The sequence below is a fragment of the Rhineura floridana genome, chromosome 8 (genome assembly GCF_030035675.1).
Source record: "Rhineura floridana isolate rRhiFlo1 chromosome 8, rRhiFlo1.hap2, whole genome shotgun sequence".
Taxonomy (NCBI): domain Eukaryota; kingdom Metazoa; phylum Chordata; class Lepidosauria; order Squamata; family Rhineuridae; genus Rhineura; species Rhineura floridana.
The window spans coordinates 34,229,924-34,244,177 of record NC_084487.1 but is presented as its reverse complement, the minus strand read 5'-3'; the positions used below and the strand labels follow the sequence as shown (position 1 = coordinate 34,244,177).

At 41.7% G+C, this 14,254-nt stretch overlaps 1 protein-coding gene across 4 annotated transcripts in view; it reads right to left on the bottom strand.

The window, feature by feature from the left end:
• TBXAS1 (thromboxane A synthase 1) overlaps positions 1-14,254 on the bottom strand; it is a 387,815-nt gene that overhangs the window by 8,843 nt on the left and 364,718 nt on the right. For all 4 annotated transcript variants that reach the window (XM_061638833.1, XM_061638829.1, XM_061638831.1 and 1 more), the window contains one exon: positions 670-758. In XM_061638833.1, coding sequence (XP_061494817.1) covers positions 670-758 — 89 coding nt within the window. The remainder of the gene's footprint in view (positions 1-669; positions 759-14,254) is intronic.

The window sequence follows — 14,254 nt, the reverse complement described above, 5'->3', positions numbered from 1 at the left end:
CTGCTGGTAAAAAGGCATGGTAGGCATTTTTATTTTATTTATTTATTTATTATTTGATTTCTATCCCGCCCTTCCTCCCAGCAGGAGCCCAGGGTGGCAAACAGAAACGCTAAAAACACTTTAAAACATCATAAAAAGACCTTAAAATACGTTAAAACAAAGCAACGTTAAAAACATTTTTTTTAAAAGCTTTAAAAACATTTTTTTTTAAAGGGTTAAAAACATATTATTAAAGAAAACATATTAAAAGCAATTCTAACACAGACGCAGACTTATTTCTAATAAGAAAGTGAAAAGAAATAAATGTTGGCCTCAGCAAAGAGTGTGTGGTCATAGCATCACAACCCTGTAGCGTTCCGAAGGAGCATCTGTGGCCCCCAGTGCTTGCTTTGAAGACCTCTCTCGTTCTGAGGGCTCTGCTCTGTCTCCTCTCTGCTGCTGCACCCATTCCTCCAATCCCAGAGTAATGGCAAGTATTGGAGGGGGCCGAAGAGCTTTGATGTTGTTACATTGTATTACTTTATAGAATCTGCTTTGGCAATCAAATGACAAGGCTGAAATCAAACAAACAATCCAGCAACTCTGCCAGATTATGAATAATGAGTACTGGACTAAGCAGGTAGGAGAAAATATGCTTCTGAAAGAGGTATTTCTACTGTTTGTACTAACCTGAATGCTGGTGGATACATGCGCAGAGCCTCTGCTATCACCATATCGAGGTACGGAACCTCATGTATGTTCTGGTAGTCAGGAACACCCTGTAAAAGGTGGTGGGCATCATTTCATGTCTTATATATCTACTTTTCAGTCTCCAGTGGGATACTTAAGGAGGCTAAGGACCCTCATAAAGGACCGTCATAAAGATGCAGAGGACCATCTCCGAGCCTGCTCCAGATGGACTTTCTGCCCCACCCCCACCCTCCAGGGCCATGTACCACAGTCTTCCACATAATAACAAAGCAAAATAGCATTGCCAAAAAGAAAAAAAGATTTGCATAAAATGTGTGCATAAGAAATTGTATGTATAGATGCAAATTTAGAAATAGTGGATTTAATCTAGAAAAATACTATACATATCATCAGACTGGGGAACGCTGCAACCAGGTAGCCTGTGCACCTGCCTGCTAACTGCTGATGGGCAACTTCAGTATCTCTGCTGTCCCTTCTTATGCTTCTTTAACCTTAAACTGGACATGGGACTCTGGACAGCCCTAATCCCGTGGGAAGGATTCCAGGAAAGGGTGGGACAGAGGCAAAGACCATCCCTGAGCCTGCTCCACTGCCCCACCCACAGGAACTTTCTACCACCAACTGTTCTGCGAGAAGGATCCTGATGACATTTTATATGTAAATAAATAAATATGTGAAGTACTGATAAAACAGCATCACTCACTCACTAAATAATAACAAAACAAAATACTATTTAGATGCATGTTTCATCATAATTTGAAGTAATCTGAAGTAATATTTTGTAAATGGAAGTAATCAGGTTCTCGTTTGTTTTTACTGTCGGTTATTGTTTTTACATGATGCCTAAAAATGAAAGGTGTGTGTGTGTGTGTGTGTGTGTGTGTGTGTGTGTGTGTGTGTATGCACGTGTGCATGAATAAGAGAGTCAATCAACTGGGTTACACACAGACACACACACACACACACACAACGAGCAGTTTTCAAATGTCTGCGTACCACTACAAGGAAGGTCCTATTTGTGTATCTTCTCACACAACAAATAGCCTTTTCTGTTGTGGCTTCAGATTGCAGATCTCTGTTCCCACAGAGGTGTGAATTAGCTTCCAAGTGTTCAAGAGGGCTTTCAAATACCTTCTTTTTTGAACCTCCTTTTTTATGGAGCAGTATAGCTCCATTAATTGCCATAGGGAGATATATCAGCTTGTGGCATGCTTTTAGTTGGCCTATGTTTTAAATTCTTTTTTTAGATCATTATTAATGCTCTTTCCTTTGTTAATGATAGACTGTTGTGTGCACAGTGTTTTTATACTAGTTTGATATTGGGAGCTGCCTTAAGTGGGCTGTGTCCCCTAAGGTGGCATAAAAATGATATGTATGAGTTCATTCATTCATTCAAAATAATTTTTATTCTGCTCTTCTGCCAAAAAAAAAAGATCCTAGAGCAGCTTACAGATCACTAAAAATAAATCACTATAAATAAAATATAAATGGCAACAGGACATGAAGCAAGGCCCCCTCTAATGACTAAAAAGTATTTAGAATAAGAAGTCCTCATTAAATTTCTATTCAGGGTGGTATAGTAGCAAGAGTGTAGGATTTGGAGTGAAGAGACTTGGGGTTAAGTCCCTTCTCAGCTATGAGCCTCCCAGGATGACGTTGGGCTAGTCACTATCTCTCAACCTAATTTATCTCACAAGGTGGTGAATCCCACACCATCATGCATTCGACCCCTGAATTTATGGGAGAAAGGCTGGGCTACAAATCAGAAAAATGAACAATATATTTTGAAGATCACAGCATCACTATGACATTCGTGTCCTGTCTTGAGTAGTGAATGTGGATGGGGTATGAGTATTATTTGGAGTTTCCACCTTTGGCATTAAAATATCATTCAGTTGGGGAAGAGCCATAGCTTAGTGGCAGAGCATCTAGCAGATTGCCCTAGTTTCAATCCCTGGCATCTCTGGGTAGGGCTGGGAAAGACCTCTGCCTGCAACCCTGGAGCATCGCTGACAGTCAGTGTAGACAGTACTGAGCTAAATGGACCAATTGGTCTGACTCAGTAAAAAGTAGCTTCCTATGTTCCTGTTTCTTATGTATTCTCAGAACTCCCATGACTCCTGCTCTACAATTATTAAAGAATGTGGGTGGCATGGTTCCCCCTTCCCCTTTAGAACTCCCTCATGTTGTTGTAGCACTTCATTCTGATCTATTACTGCCCACTTTTCCCCTGGGAAAGGCTCAAAGGCATACAAATAATTTCCTTTCTTCTTTAGGGAAATTGCTGCAACGGCCTGTTGCTCAGTCTTACCAGGTGAGGGCAGCAAAACTGTAGGTGAGACCTTGACGAATCAAGCAGAGTGCTTTGAATTCAAGCAGGCTCTCCTAAAAATTTGCATAGAATAAACTGCTACAAGATACCTTACGCTCAGATAAGCTAAACATTCTAAGGTTTGGGGTGTCAACAGCTTAATCAAATGAACCAAACAGCTTTGACTTTGGTTTTGATGCATATTAGATTGATCTCTTCTTACACTGTATTTCTCAACAAAAAGTACAGAGGAGAAGCGGTCCTGGTCCCGGGAGAGAAGAAAGAGGCAACAAAGTCAGCACTGACTTGTGTAGGATTTTTGCCACCAGGATCAGGAATGGATAATGATAAAGATAGGGAGCCATTGGGACTCCATCTTTTGACTTCATCTGGCAATGGTTTTTGAATACGATTTGCTTCTAGGGATATGGAGAAATTCGACTGCATTCCCATTTAAAGGTGAATCTACCTAATTTGCATTTTATTAAACAATGTGAGAAATGAAGCCCAGCCATCCTTTGGAATTCACTCTTCTCTGCATTTCGCAGTGCAGTTCTCCAGCCAAGTAATGTATAAAAAAATGCATACAATAGGGCATAAAAAGTGTCCATAAAAATGCATATATTCATGAAAATAGCATGCAAAAATGTATTATTTTAGGGGACTGCTTTGCAAAAATGTGTATATTATGCAATACGGCATACAAGCATATATATTATGAGATATAACTTGCACTAAAATGCTGGTGAATTTTCATGATTTCTTTAAAAAAAAATAAACTGACCTGGAAGTGCAGAGAACTCAAGACTAGAAAAATGACAGAGAAGACAGAGAAACTGAAACTGACAGAAAATGAAGTAATGCATGAGTAATGATCATGCACATTTTCCTATCTGCTTTTAGGTACTGTGGTGTATCCACAACATAAGTACACAAACCTTCCATTTGAGGGGGAGATAATAAGTTACACATCCACACCATGCCCAGGAACACAGAGGGAGAATGTGCAAGGTATTGGTGTATTCTCTGTAACTGTTTCTTTACTTTTTAAAGTTACATTTTTAGTCCCATCCTCAGACCGCTGCACACAATTCTCTCCCAACCCATTCTATCCTTACACAAGCCTGTGAGACTGACAGAGGACAGAGAATGACTGAGCTGAGCTTACCCAGTGAGCTTCACAGCAGAATGAGGACTTGAACCTGAGTCTCCCCAATCCTAGACCAAGATTCTAACCATTATATAACCATTATATAATTATATTAAAAGGTTGCAAAGTGTGGTTGCGAAAGTGTGTGAGGAAGAGTGTGTGTAAATAATCTCTAAGCTTGATATAATCACACACCCACAGAATCCTGCAATGTAAAAGAGAGTATTTAGGATCAATGTTGACCTTGTTGTCCTCTCTGAAATGCATTCCTTCTGACTTCAGCCAGGGTCAGCAAAAAGGCCGGGAACATTTCTTGATCACACGGATCAAAGTTATTGAGAGAGCAAAGAATGCAGCCTAGACAGCTGACCTTTGCCAGCTTCTAGGAACAGGATAATCTACTAACAAAACTAGATCCATCTCTATTTCATAAGGCCAACAGAGGTCAAGGAAACCTGATAATGTTGGGCAATATTAGAGATGCTTCACTCCAAACTTTTGCAATAACCTTATCGATAAATTAAAGGATTACAAGCAGAGGAGCACTCTGGCCAGAATTCACACACAAAATCTGTTGTGTGTCCTTAACCAGGTCTTATGTTTAAAGAGACTGCATTGAGATAGTAATTATAGATCCAAAATGTCCACCCAAAAACCAGAGGAGCAATGCACAGGCTCAACTTCATCACATAAATAAGTCCTGTTTAAAAAGTGGAAGCCAAGAGTATCATTGAATATAATGATCATCAGCCAGTACACGTAAATATTCAGAAAAAGCATGTGGTATGGTCCTCCTGAGACTGTACCCCTTTAGAGCACAGGTGCCTTGTTGTATTTTTGAATTCTCTCCCATTTCAGAAGCTCCTTACTTAAAGAAAAAGTAGTGCATGAAGGAGAAGGTTTCTAGCCTAACTTTCTCCTTGACTTGCTACTTTTTTTTCTTTATGAAGAGAGGTTTTTTGTTTTGTTTGTCTGTTCTACATGAAGAGGCATTGAAGCATCCACTGCTCCACCAGTGTTCTGAAGAATTACAATCCCAGGAGGGCTGTGCCATGCATGTGTGTGGAAAACATCTCTAGCCTTGAGGTAAAATTATGAAGAATCCACAAACCTACAGTTTGAAAGGATCTGTAAAAAAAACCCACTGACAATGCTTGGGCAAGCAAACTTTTAAAACAGTAGGTGCATTGCTCATTTTGATAGGAAGTTTAAACCTGGAAATTTCTATTTCGACCTTTGAGTTTCTAAGTATGTGAGTTAGTACCTTATTAAACAACCAGCCAATTCTATCACGATGGCCCTTTTGTTTGTATGGGCAAAACATTCCTCAGCCTGGCCATTGCCCTATTGCTCATCCACTACCCCATCTTCAGAGAGTTCTCCCTCTCTTTAAAAGCCAACTGTGTGTTTGCCAATCTATTTAATATTCCTCAAAAAGAAAAGAAAAGTGTTAAATAGTTAGAAACAGAAATATTAAAGAGCAAAACCAAATTAAAGATAACCTTGAATCCTTGTTTTATTTGCCAGATCTTTGTATTTCCAAGCCACTGGTCAGATTTAGAGGACTCAGTTGAGAGATCCTTAAAAAAGAGATTTAACAGGGTGGTATTCAATGCTAGTCCTACTCAGAGTATTGAAGTCAACAGACAGGACTAACTTAGATTCATTAAGTTCAATGGGTCTACTCTGAGTAGGCCTTGGTTGAAAACAACCCACAATCTAAAAGAGGAGTGGGCAGAAGATAGATCAGGATCTACTGGTAGATCTCTGCATGATCTGCAGAAGGTCTGCAAAGGTTTCTGACTCCAAATTGTTTAACAATCACAACAAAACAACTTTTCCTTACCTAAGTTAGGTTGCTGAAATGAAGAAAAGTACCAAGAAAGGAAAGGACTGACAAATCACCGGGCCCGGATGGCATCCACCCGAGAGTTCTCAAAGAACTCAAAGGTGAAATTGCTGATCTGCTAACTAAAATATGTAACTTGTCCCTTGGGTCCTCCTCCGTGCCTGAGGACTGGAAAGTGGCAAATGTAATGCCAATCTTCAAAAAGGGATCCAGAGGGGATCCCGGAAATTACAGGCCAGTTAGCTTAACTTCTGTCCCTGGAAAACTGGTAGAAAGTATTATTAAAGCTAGATTAACTACGCACATAGAAGAACAAGCCTTGCTGAAGCAGAGCCAGCATGGCTTCTGCAAGGGAAAGTCCTGTCTCAGTAACCTATTCGAATTCTTTGAGAGTGTCAACAAGCATATAGATAGAGGTGATCCAGTGGACATAGTGTACTTAGACTTTCAAAAAGCGTTTGACAAGGTACCTCACCAAAGGCTTCTGAGGAAGCTTAGCAGTCATGGAATAAGAGGAGAGGTCCTCTTGTGGATAAGAAATTGGTTAAGAAGCAGAAAGCAGAGAGTAGGAATAAACGGACAGTTCTCCCAATGGAGGGCTGTAGAAAGTGGAGTCCCTCAAGGATCGGTATTGGGACCTGTACTTTTCAACTTGTTCATTAATGACCTAGAATTAGGAGTGAGCAGTGAAGTGGCCAAGTTTGCTGATGACACTAAATTGTTCAGGGTTGTTAAAACAAAAAGGGATTGCGAAGAGCTCCAAAAAGACCTCTCCAAACTGAGTGAATGGGCTGAAAAATGGCAAATGCAATTCAATATAAACAAGTGTAAAATTATGCATATTGGAGCAAAAAATCTTAATTTCACATATACGCTCATGAGGTCTGAACTGGCAGTGACCGACCAGGAGAGAGACCTCAGGGTTGTAGTGGACAGCACGATGAAAATGTCGACCCAGTGTGCGGCAGCTGTGAAAAAGGCAAATTCCATGCTAGCGATAATTAGGAAAGGTATTGAAAATAAAACAGCCGATATCATAATGCCATTGTATAAATCTATGGTGCGGCCACATTTGGAATACTGTGTACAGTTCTGGTCGCCTCATCTCAAAAAGGATATTCTAGAGTTGGAAAAGGTTCAGAAGAGGGCAACCAGAACGATCAAGGGGATGGAGCGACTCCCTTACGAGGAAAGGTTGCAGCATTTGGGGCTTTTTAGTTTAGAGAAAAGGCGGGTCAGAGGAGACATGATAGAAGTGTATAAAATTATGCATGGCATTGAGAAAGTGGATAGAGAAAAGTTCTTCTCCCTCTCTCATAATACTAGAACTCGTGGACATTCAAAGAAGCTGAATGTTGGAAGATTCAGGACAGACAAAAGGAAGTACTTCTTTACTCAGCGCATAGTTAAACTATGGAATTTGCTCCCACAAGATGCAGTAATGGCCACCAGCTTGGACGGCTTTAAAAGAAGATTAGACAAATTCATGGAGGACAGGGCTATCAATGGCTACTAGCCATGATGGCTGTGCTCTGCCACCCTAGTCAGAGGCAGCATGCTTCTGAAAACCAGTTGCCGGAAGCCTCAGGAGGGGAGAGTGTTCTTGCACTCGGGTCCTGCTTGCGGGCTTCCCCCAGGCACCTGGTTGGCCACTGTGAGAACAGGATGCTGGACTAGATGGGCCACTGGCCTGATTCAGCAGGCTCTTCTTATGTTCTTATGTTCTTATCAGTTCAGTTCTGGGACTGAACTACTCTCCACTCAGAGGCACTCTATTCTTTAATTCTTACTATGTGTCTTTTGCACCTGGCTCTGGCTGGTAGATCTTGGAGTTCTAGTAGAAAGCACAGTGGATCAGACAAGCCTGGAGTCTGCCCTCCCCTGGCTTAGAAGTAAAGTTACCACTTTAACATCTATATCAGCTTTGGATTTACATCTTTCACATACATACAAATTAATTGTAACTTAAGTTATTCACATGGCTCATTATGAAATTCTTTCCATGATGGCCTCACACCAAATAATGTTAATTGAAATAAATGGTAAAAGTTAGCCATGACAAAGGTTTCCATCATGTGATCTATGCAAATGAGTGAGTCACCCTTAGCTCAGAGGAATCTCATCTCCGGCATTGCCAGAGTGCAATTTGTATTGAGCACTACAAGAGCTGCTTTGATTAGCATTGTCACCATTTGTGCTGGTCAAATGAAGGAAGGATTCATGCACTTCCCATGCTGACAGTCCTCTTTATGGGCAGAATTGCAGCCTTACTCTATCAAGTATACATATTTCAGCCTTCCCCAACCTGCTGCCCTCCAGATATTTTGTACTGTTTATTTATAATGTTTTCATTCTGCTTACTATAATAAAAACCTCTAAGCAGTTTACAATAAAAATACAACTAAAATAAAAATTCAAATGACATTTAATAGAATTACCTAAAAATGGGATAAAAACACAAGATAAAAACACAACTATACATCATAAATGAAACTGACCAATGTACAAAACAAAAATTAAAAATGTAAGCGTCAAAGAATCCAGGAAAGTGTGGATAAAGTCTAAGGTTAATACTGCCTCTGCATCATAAGCCACTGGAGGGAGGGCATTCCAGAGGGTGGTCTTATCTCCAGGAAGACCCACTTCCACATTGTCACCAAGTGAAGATCTTAAAGATCGTCTTGGTCTGGAACAGGAGAGATGATCTGCAAAGGTATCATCGTCTCAAGTTATTACAGATCCCATCAGCCCTATCAGCGTGATCAATGGTCAAGGACTTGGGACTGATAGAGTTGTAGCCCAAAACATCTGGAGGGCACCAGGTTGGGAAAGGCTGACATATTTAGCTACCCTGGGTCAGAAAAAGCAATGCAATACACTGATTGACTGCACTATAGTTGTATTTGGGACTTGATCTTCCCTACCATAGAACTATTCAATAGTAGTTACCACAGATGTATTGAAACAAAGAATCTTCAACACACACACACACACACACACACACACAGAGTCTTCTCCTCTTTGCCCCCCAACCATCTCAGCAGACATTTGTGGTATCACTTAGAAGTCAGATGATAAATGTAAATCATTCCTCCTCCAGCTGGCACTGGCAGCAAGGAGGTGGCAATGGTTTAAATTAAGGTCTGTGGATATAAGGGGCTCATTTGTTTAGTTTAATCAAATGTTCATTTCCTCAAGTGTGAATTTTCATGCCCCCACAACAGATTCATGTGGATTCTGAACAGAGTTCCCTTTCAAGTTTTTGTTGTTGTTGTTCCTCTGCAAGGCTTCGTATGTGACGAGGGAGGCAGCAGCAAGAGAATGCCCATCACATCCATGCACAATGCAGGAATGTACACCCTCACTCGGTTGTCTGGCTTTAAACAGGGAATGGAGGGTTTATTCCTGACTTTGGAAAGTGTAATCCTACATGCATGCAAGATGAAGCTAAACATGGATTTGATTCTACAGGAGAAGCAGTAGTATAAAAGTTGCAGGGGAGGATGTTATATGGCATAATTATTGTGCAGGACAGAAAGCAGTGGAGAGAGGGACAGTGTTTTGTGGGAACTGAGTGTAGCCTCTGCCGTTAAGTACAGTACAGCTTAGGCTCCAGACTCTCCCCCTCTCTTGGACAGAGAATCTCTTCTGCAGGCTTGTGTTAAGAGCCCTGCCAGGCAATAGCCCTGCTATATTGCCAATACCTATTCAGAGCCTGAATGAGAAATCAAGGCTCAACAGACAGGCATGAAGATTATTCATTTTATGGAACTTCCTAAACGTCTTTCTCAGCACAGGAGTCAAACATGTTGGAACAGAGTAATTAGCATGGAACTGCGACAGATAGCCAGCACTGCAGGACAGATTTGCCTCACATAGAATTGAGTTACGTTTATCTCATGCCATCATGGCTTTTGTCAAGGGCAACCTCTCAAGGACAGCCTGGTGCTGAGGGCAGAAATACATATTACAAGTTAGTCAGTGCCACAGGAAGCTACTTTATACCAAGTCAGGCCATTGTTCCATCCAGCTCAGTACTGTCTACACTGATGAGCAGAAGCTCTCTAGGGTTTCATACAGGAGACACTACCTGTCTGATGTTGGAGATGCTACCTGGAGAAGCTGGGGATTGAACCTGGGACCTTCTGCGTGCAAGGCAAATGCTCCATTACTGAGCTATGTCCTTTTCCCAGGTGCCTTATATTAAACCTAGTTTTAGCTCACCCTTCCTCAAGGAAATATTGGAGTTTTTACCTTCCCAATATTTGTCTTGCAACAATCCCTGTGTAGATTCTACATTAGCAGAAGATAAGTTGGGTCAAAAGAGAGAACAAGAGCGAGTCACTTGCCCAACAGTCATGCAGTGCCCCATGGATATGACTGAATATGGATATGAATCTGGTTCCCCCAGGTCTTGGTTCAGCACTAACCATCACACCACATTGGCTCACCAGTGGCATCAATGTGCTGTGTGTCTTCCTGCTCTTGTTTCACCTCATCAGCTGCCACAGATGGGGAGAAGACTCTTTGTCTGCCATCTGGGGATGGCTGTTTTCACTCCCCAAGCCCCACCTTCCTGCCCCAGAAGCTGTCACAAGGGAGCAGCTAGCAGAGGAACTCTGGGGCTATTTTGGGATATTGTTTATTGACCTATTGGTAAGCTTTATGTTTGCATAATTTTGATATATTTTAAGTGAGTTGTTATTATTGACTTGGTACGTTGGGTTATGTCAGCCTTCACCTACCTGGCATCCTCCAGATGTTCTGGAGGGACTGCTGTTTTAGGTAGGAGCCTTATAGTCTTTGGGGCATGCAGTTCCATCCTAAAACTTACCCAAGTTGGAGCCACTGATGGAAAGAACAGGGAGACAGACAAGGTGGGAGGTTTATGAGCCAGGCATAAGGGAACAAAGGAGCAAGGACTGCGGAGAGGGTCTATGGAGCAATGAGGAAGATGACAATGGCAGTTCTGAGCAATCGGTCTGGGAACTATAGGTAAAGGCTTCTATGCAGTTGTTTAGGCAAGAACAAAACACCAAGGTCATTCAAGGAGGATAAGTCTACCAATGGCAACTAGCCACAATGGCTATGTTCAACCTCCACTGTCAGAGGCAGTATGCTTCTGAATCCCAGTTGCCAGGAATCGAAAGTGAGGAGAGTCCTGTCCAGATCCTGCTAGTAGTAGACTTCCCATAAGTATCTGATTGGCCACTGTGAGAACCTCATTCAGCGGGGCACTTCTTCATTTAGGCTTGGCTAATCCACAAGTCTTCGCCTGCCTGCTTGTCACTATGGCTGTATTGGGACTTCCAGTTCCTTTCTGGACTTGAGGCATTGCAATAGACCTGAAAGGTTCCCAAATGTCCAGATTTCTCTATTAGTTTCACTGGTGGGGATGTGGGCACAAACCTGCCCCCTCAACTGGGGACTGACTATCCCACACTGTTATGTGCACAAAAGCTGGTGTGTGCGGAATGCAGTCAATGAAACTGCAGTTTGTGCCTCTCAAGCTGACATCAAGCTGTCATGTTTCATAACTGGATCACAAAAACTTGGCTAACGTGCTGAATTTTGAAAACCTTTTGTTACTTTCGAAGGAAGAGGTTGTGTGACAGTGAAAACGTCCCCATGTCACATTTTAGTGTCAAAGTATATTTTATAGAATATAGGAAAATTGTATGTTGATACACAAAAAAGCTTTTGGTAAGCTGATCCTATCGAGGCGACTCCATCATTTGGTTCACCATAGAAATGATCATAAAATGGGACTGTAACTGAGAAAATCAGCCAGGCATTGAGCCTGAGATCCATCGCATGAAAGTATGCCTTCTATGACTGAGCTGTGGGCCCTCCTATAGCTATATTTACATAGGGCAAGTATGTCAGTACATCCAGATCAGATTTCCTGGGAATTAAGGCAAGTAATTGTAATAACAGGAATAAAATCAAGAACTCTCCATCACAGAGGATAATTACTATTTACTTTGACAAGGAGAAACTTCATTTTCATAATGCAGTATTAAGCATTTCTTGTGGTAACTTTCAGCTTTACTGCATCTTATAATGCCACTTCACTTCTCTATCACACCTTTGTGTGAGGTGCTCAAAAGTGTTTGATAGAGATGAATATAATTAATAGTCTTCTCTGTGCTCATGTAATTAAAAATTATAAAGTACACATTATCTCTGTCTTACACAAGGAGAAAAACAAAATTGCCTACGTCAAGTGCTTAAAACTCAGGAGATTGACTTCAGACCCTGAGTTTGTAAGAACAGGATTCCCTCAGGTTCTATGATTTAAGCTTTAGTTTAGTCCACAAGAGGCCGAAAGTTAGACTGTGCATTTGAAATTGCTGACTTCAGTTCGGCCTAGACGGTTTCAAGAACCATGATTTAAGCTTGCAAGACTAAAAAGCCATTCCTGAATGCATGTGGAGAAAGCAACATGATTTTAATAATCCCTTTCATAATTCAGTTTAGAGCTGGTTCTAATATATTTTTTTGCAGCTGCAGCATGACTCCTAGAATGATCCCAGTGGTTGCATGCATGGGAAAATGTCAGGTAAATGGGTTGTTATCACAACGAAATCTCAGACAGACACATTAAGAACATAAGAAGAGCCCTGCGGGATTGGGCCAAAAGCCCATCTACTTAAACGCTCTGCTCTCACTGTGGCCAACCAGATGCCAATGGCAAGAAAACACAAATATTGTTACCGTACTCTGCCCACTGTGGTTTAGGGGCTATTGGCAGGTGAGTTGTACAGATGACAGTTTCAGACATCCACGGTGCAAAAAGTTACACTGGGTCTGACTCTAAGCAAGATCATAAGATCCATGACTTGTGCCCACCCTGCTAGAGCTTCCTTTCTCCCATCATTCCCTCCCCTTTTCAAACCCCACAGGACAGCATGCCCATCTGTTTATGATTTACCCTTTACAATGCCTTGTTTCCGATTGCATAGATAAACAGACTTGGTTATTTCACAGGCAGCTGGTTAGCTCTAATTACACTGTAACTACATCAGAACCATGGAAACCTTCACCACCCTAGGAGAAGAAAAGAGGTGTCTGAAAAAGAGCTAGGCAGGAAACATTATCCTGATTTTGTTTACCCTCCTAGAGCAAACCTGTCCTCTGGCCTTTAATCCTGCTGGTCACAATAAAGCACTTTTGGATAGAATGAAAACATCATAATTAAAATGTCATAATCCCATATACCAGGGTAGGAAAAGCTGACAATGGCTTCTTTTCAGAGCTTGGGGGAGAAAAAAACAGTGAAAAAGCAGACTGGAGCTTCAGTCGTCAATAGATTCATTCTGGGGATCCAAGTATCTTGGCAGAACTGTGTGCGTGTGTGTTCTCACAATTTCATCATGGCTTCGGGACTTCCCGAGAATGGCTGGTTTCCAAGAGAAAATGGGTGTCCTTTAAAACAAACAAGCTATGGAAATTCAGGGTGGAGGTGAGGATACCATCTGAAATACGTATCTTACTGAACGTTAAAACGGCTGACAGAACCTTCAGACACGAGTTTCCCACATGAATGGTACTTCTGCTGTGAAGCTGCCAAAGATGGTGGTTTCTCAGCATGTGTAAGCTACATGTACAGATGACAAAATAAGACATGTACAGGATCATTATGAGGTTTGCACATAATGTCCTGCCCAGAAGTGTATTTCCATGCAGGAAGAAACCACAGTTAAAGCAACCTTGAGGTAATTGGAAATATTTTAGAGGGTGCCCAATGCGAGATCCCTCTGGCTACACCAACTAGCGCAGTGTTATCTCCAGCAATTGGTTTTCAGAGGCATAGTGCCTCTGATCACGTAGATAGTATTTAGAAAGCCAAAGGAACAGAATTGCCAAATCTCTTATTGCAGATTTCAGGTGTGGGACTTGTGCAACGGAGAAGGTCATATCTTTTTCTACATTCTCCAGACGCTGAGACAGAGGAAGTAATAGTATGACTGTGTCTTTATCTTAGGAACATAAGAAGCTGCTTTATACAGAGTCAGGCCACTGGTCTATCCAGCTCAGTATTGTCTACACTGATGGGCAGCAACCCTCCAGAGTTTCAGACAGGGGTCTGTCCTAGCACTGCCTGAAGATTCCTTTGACTGAACCTGGGACCGTCTGCATGCAAAACAGATGCTCTACCACTGAGCTACGGCCCTTCCCTTTGCTGTATGCAGGCAGAGCAGAATGCGAGCCATTGGGAGTCAAAATTATGGTTCAGTATTCATCTCCTTTA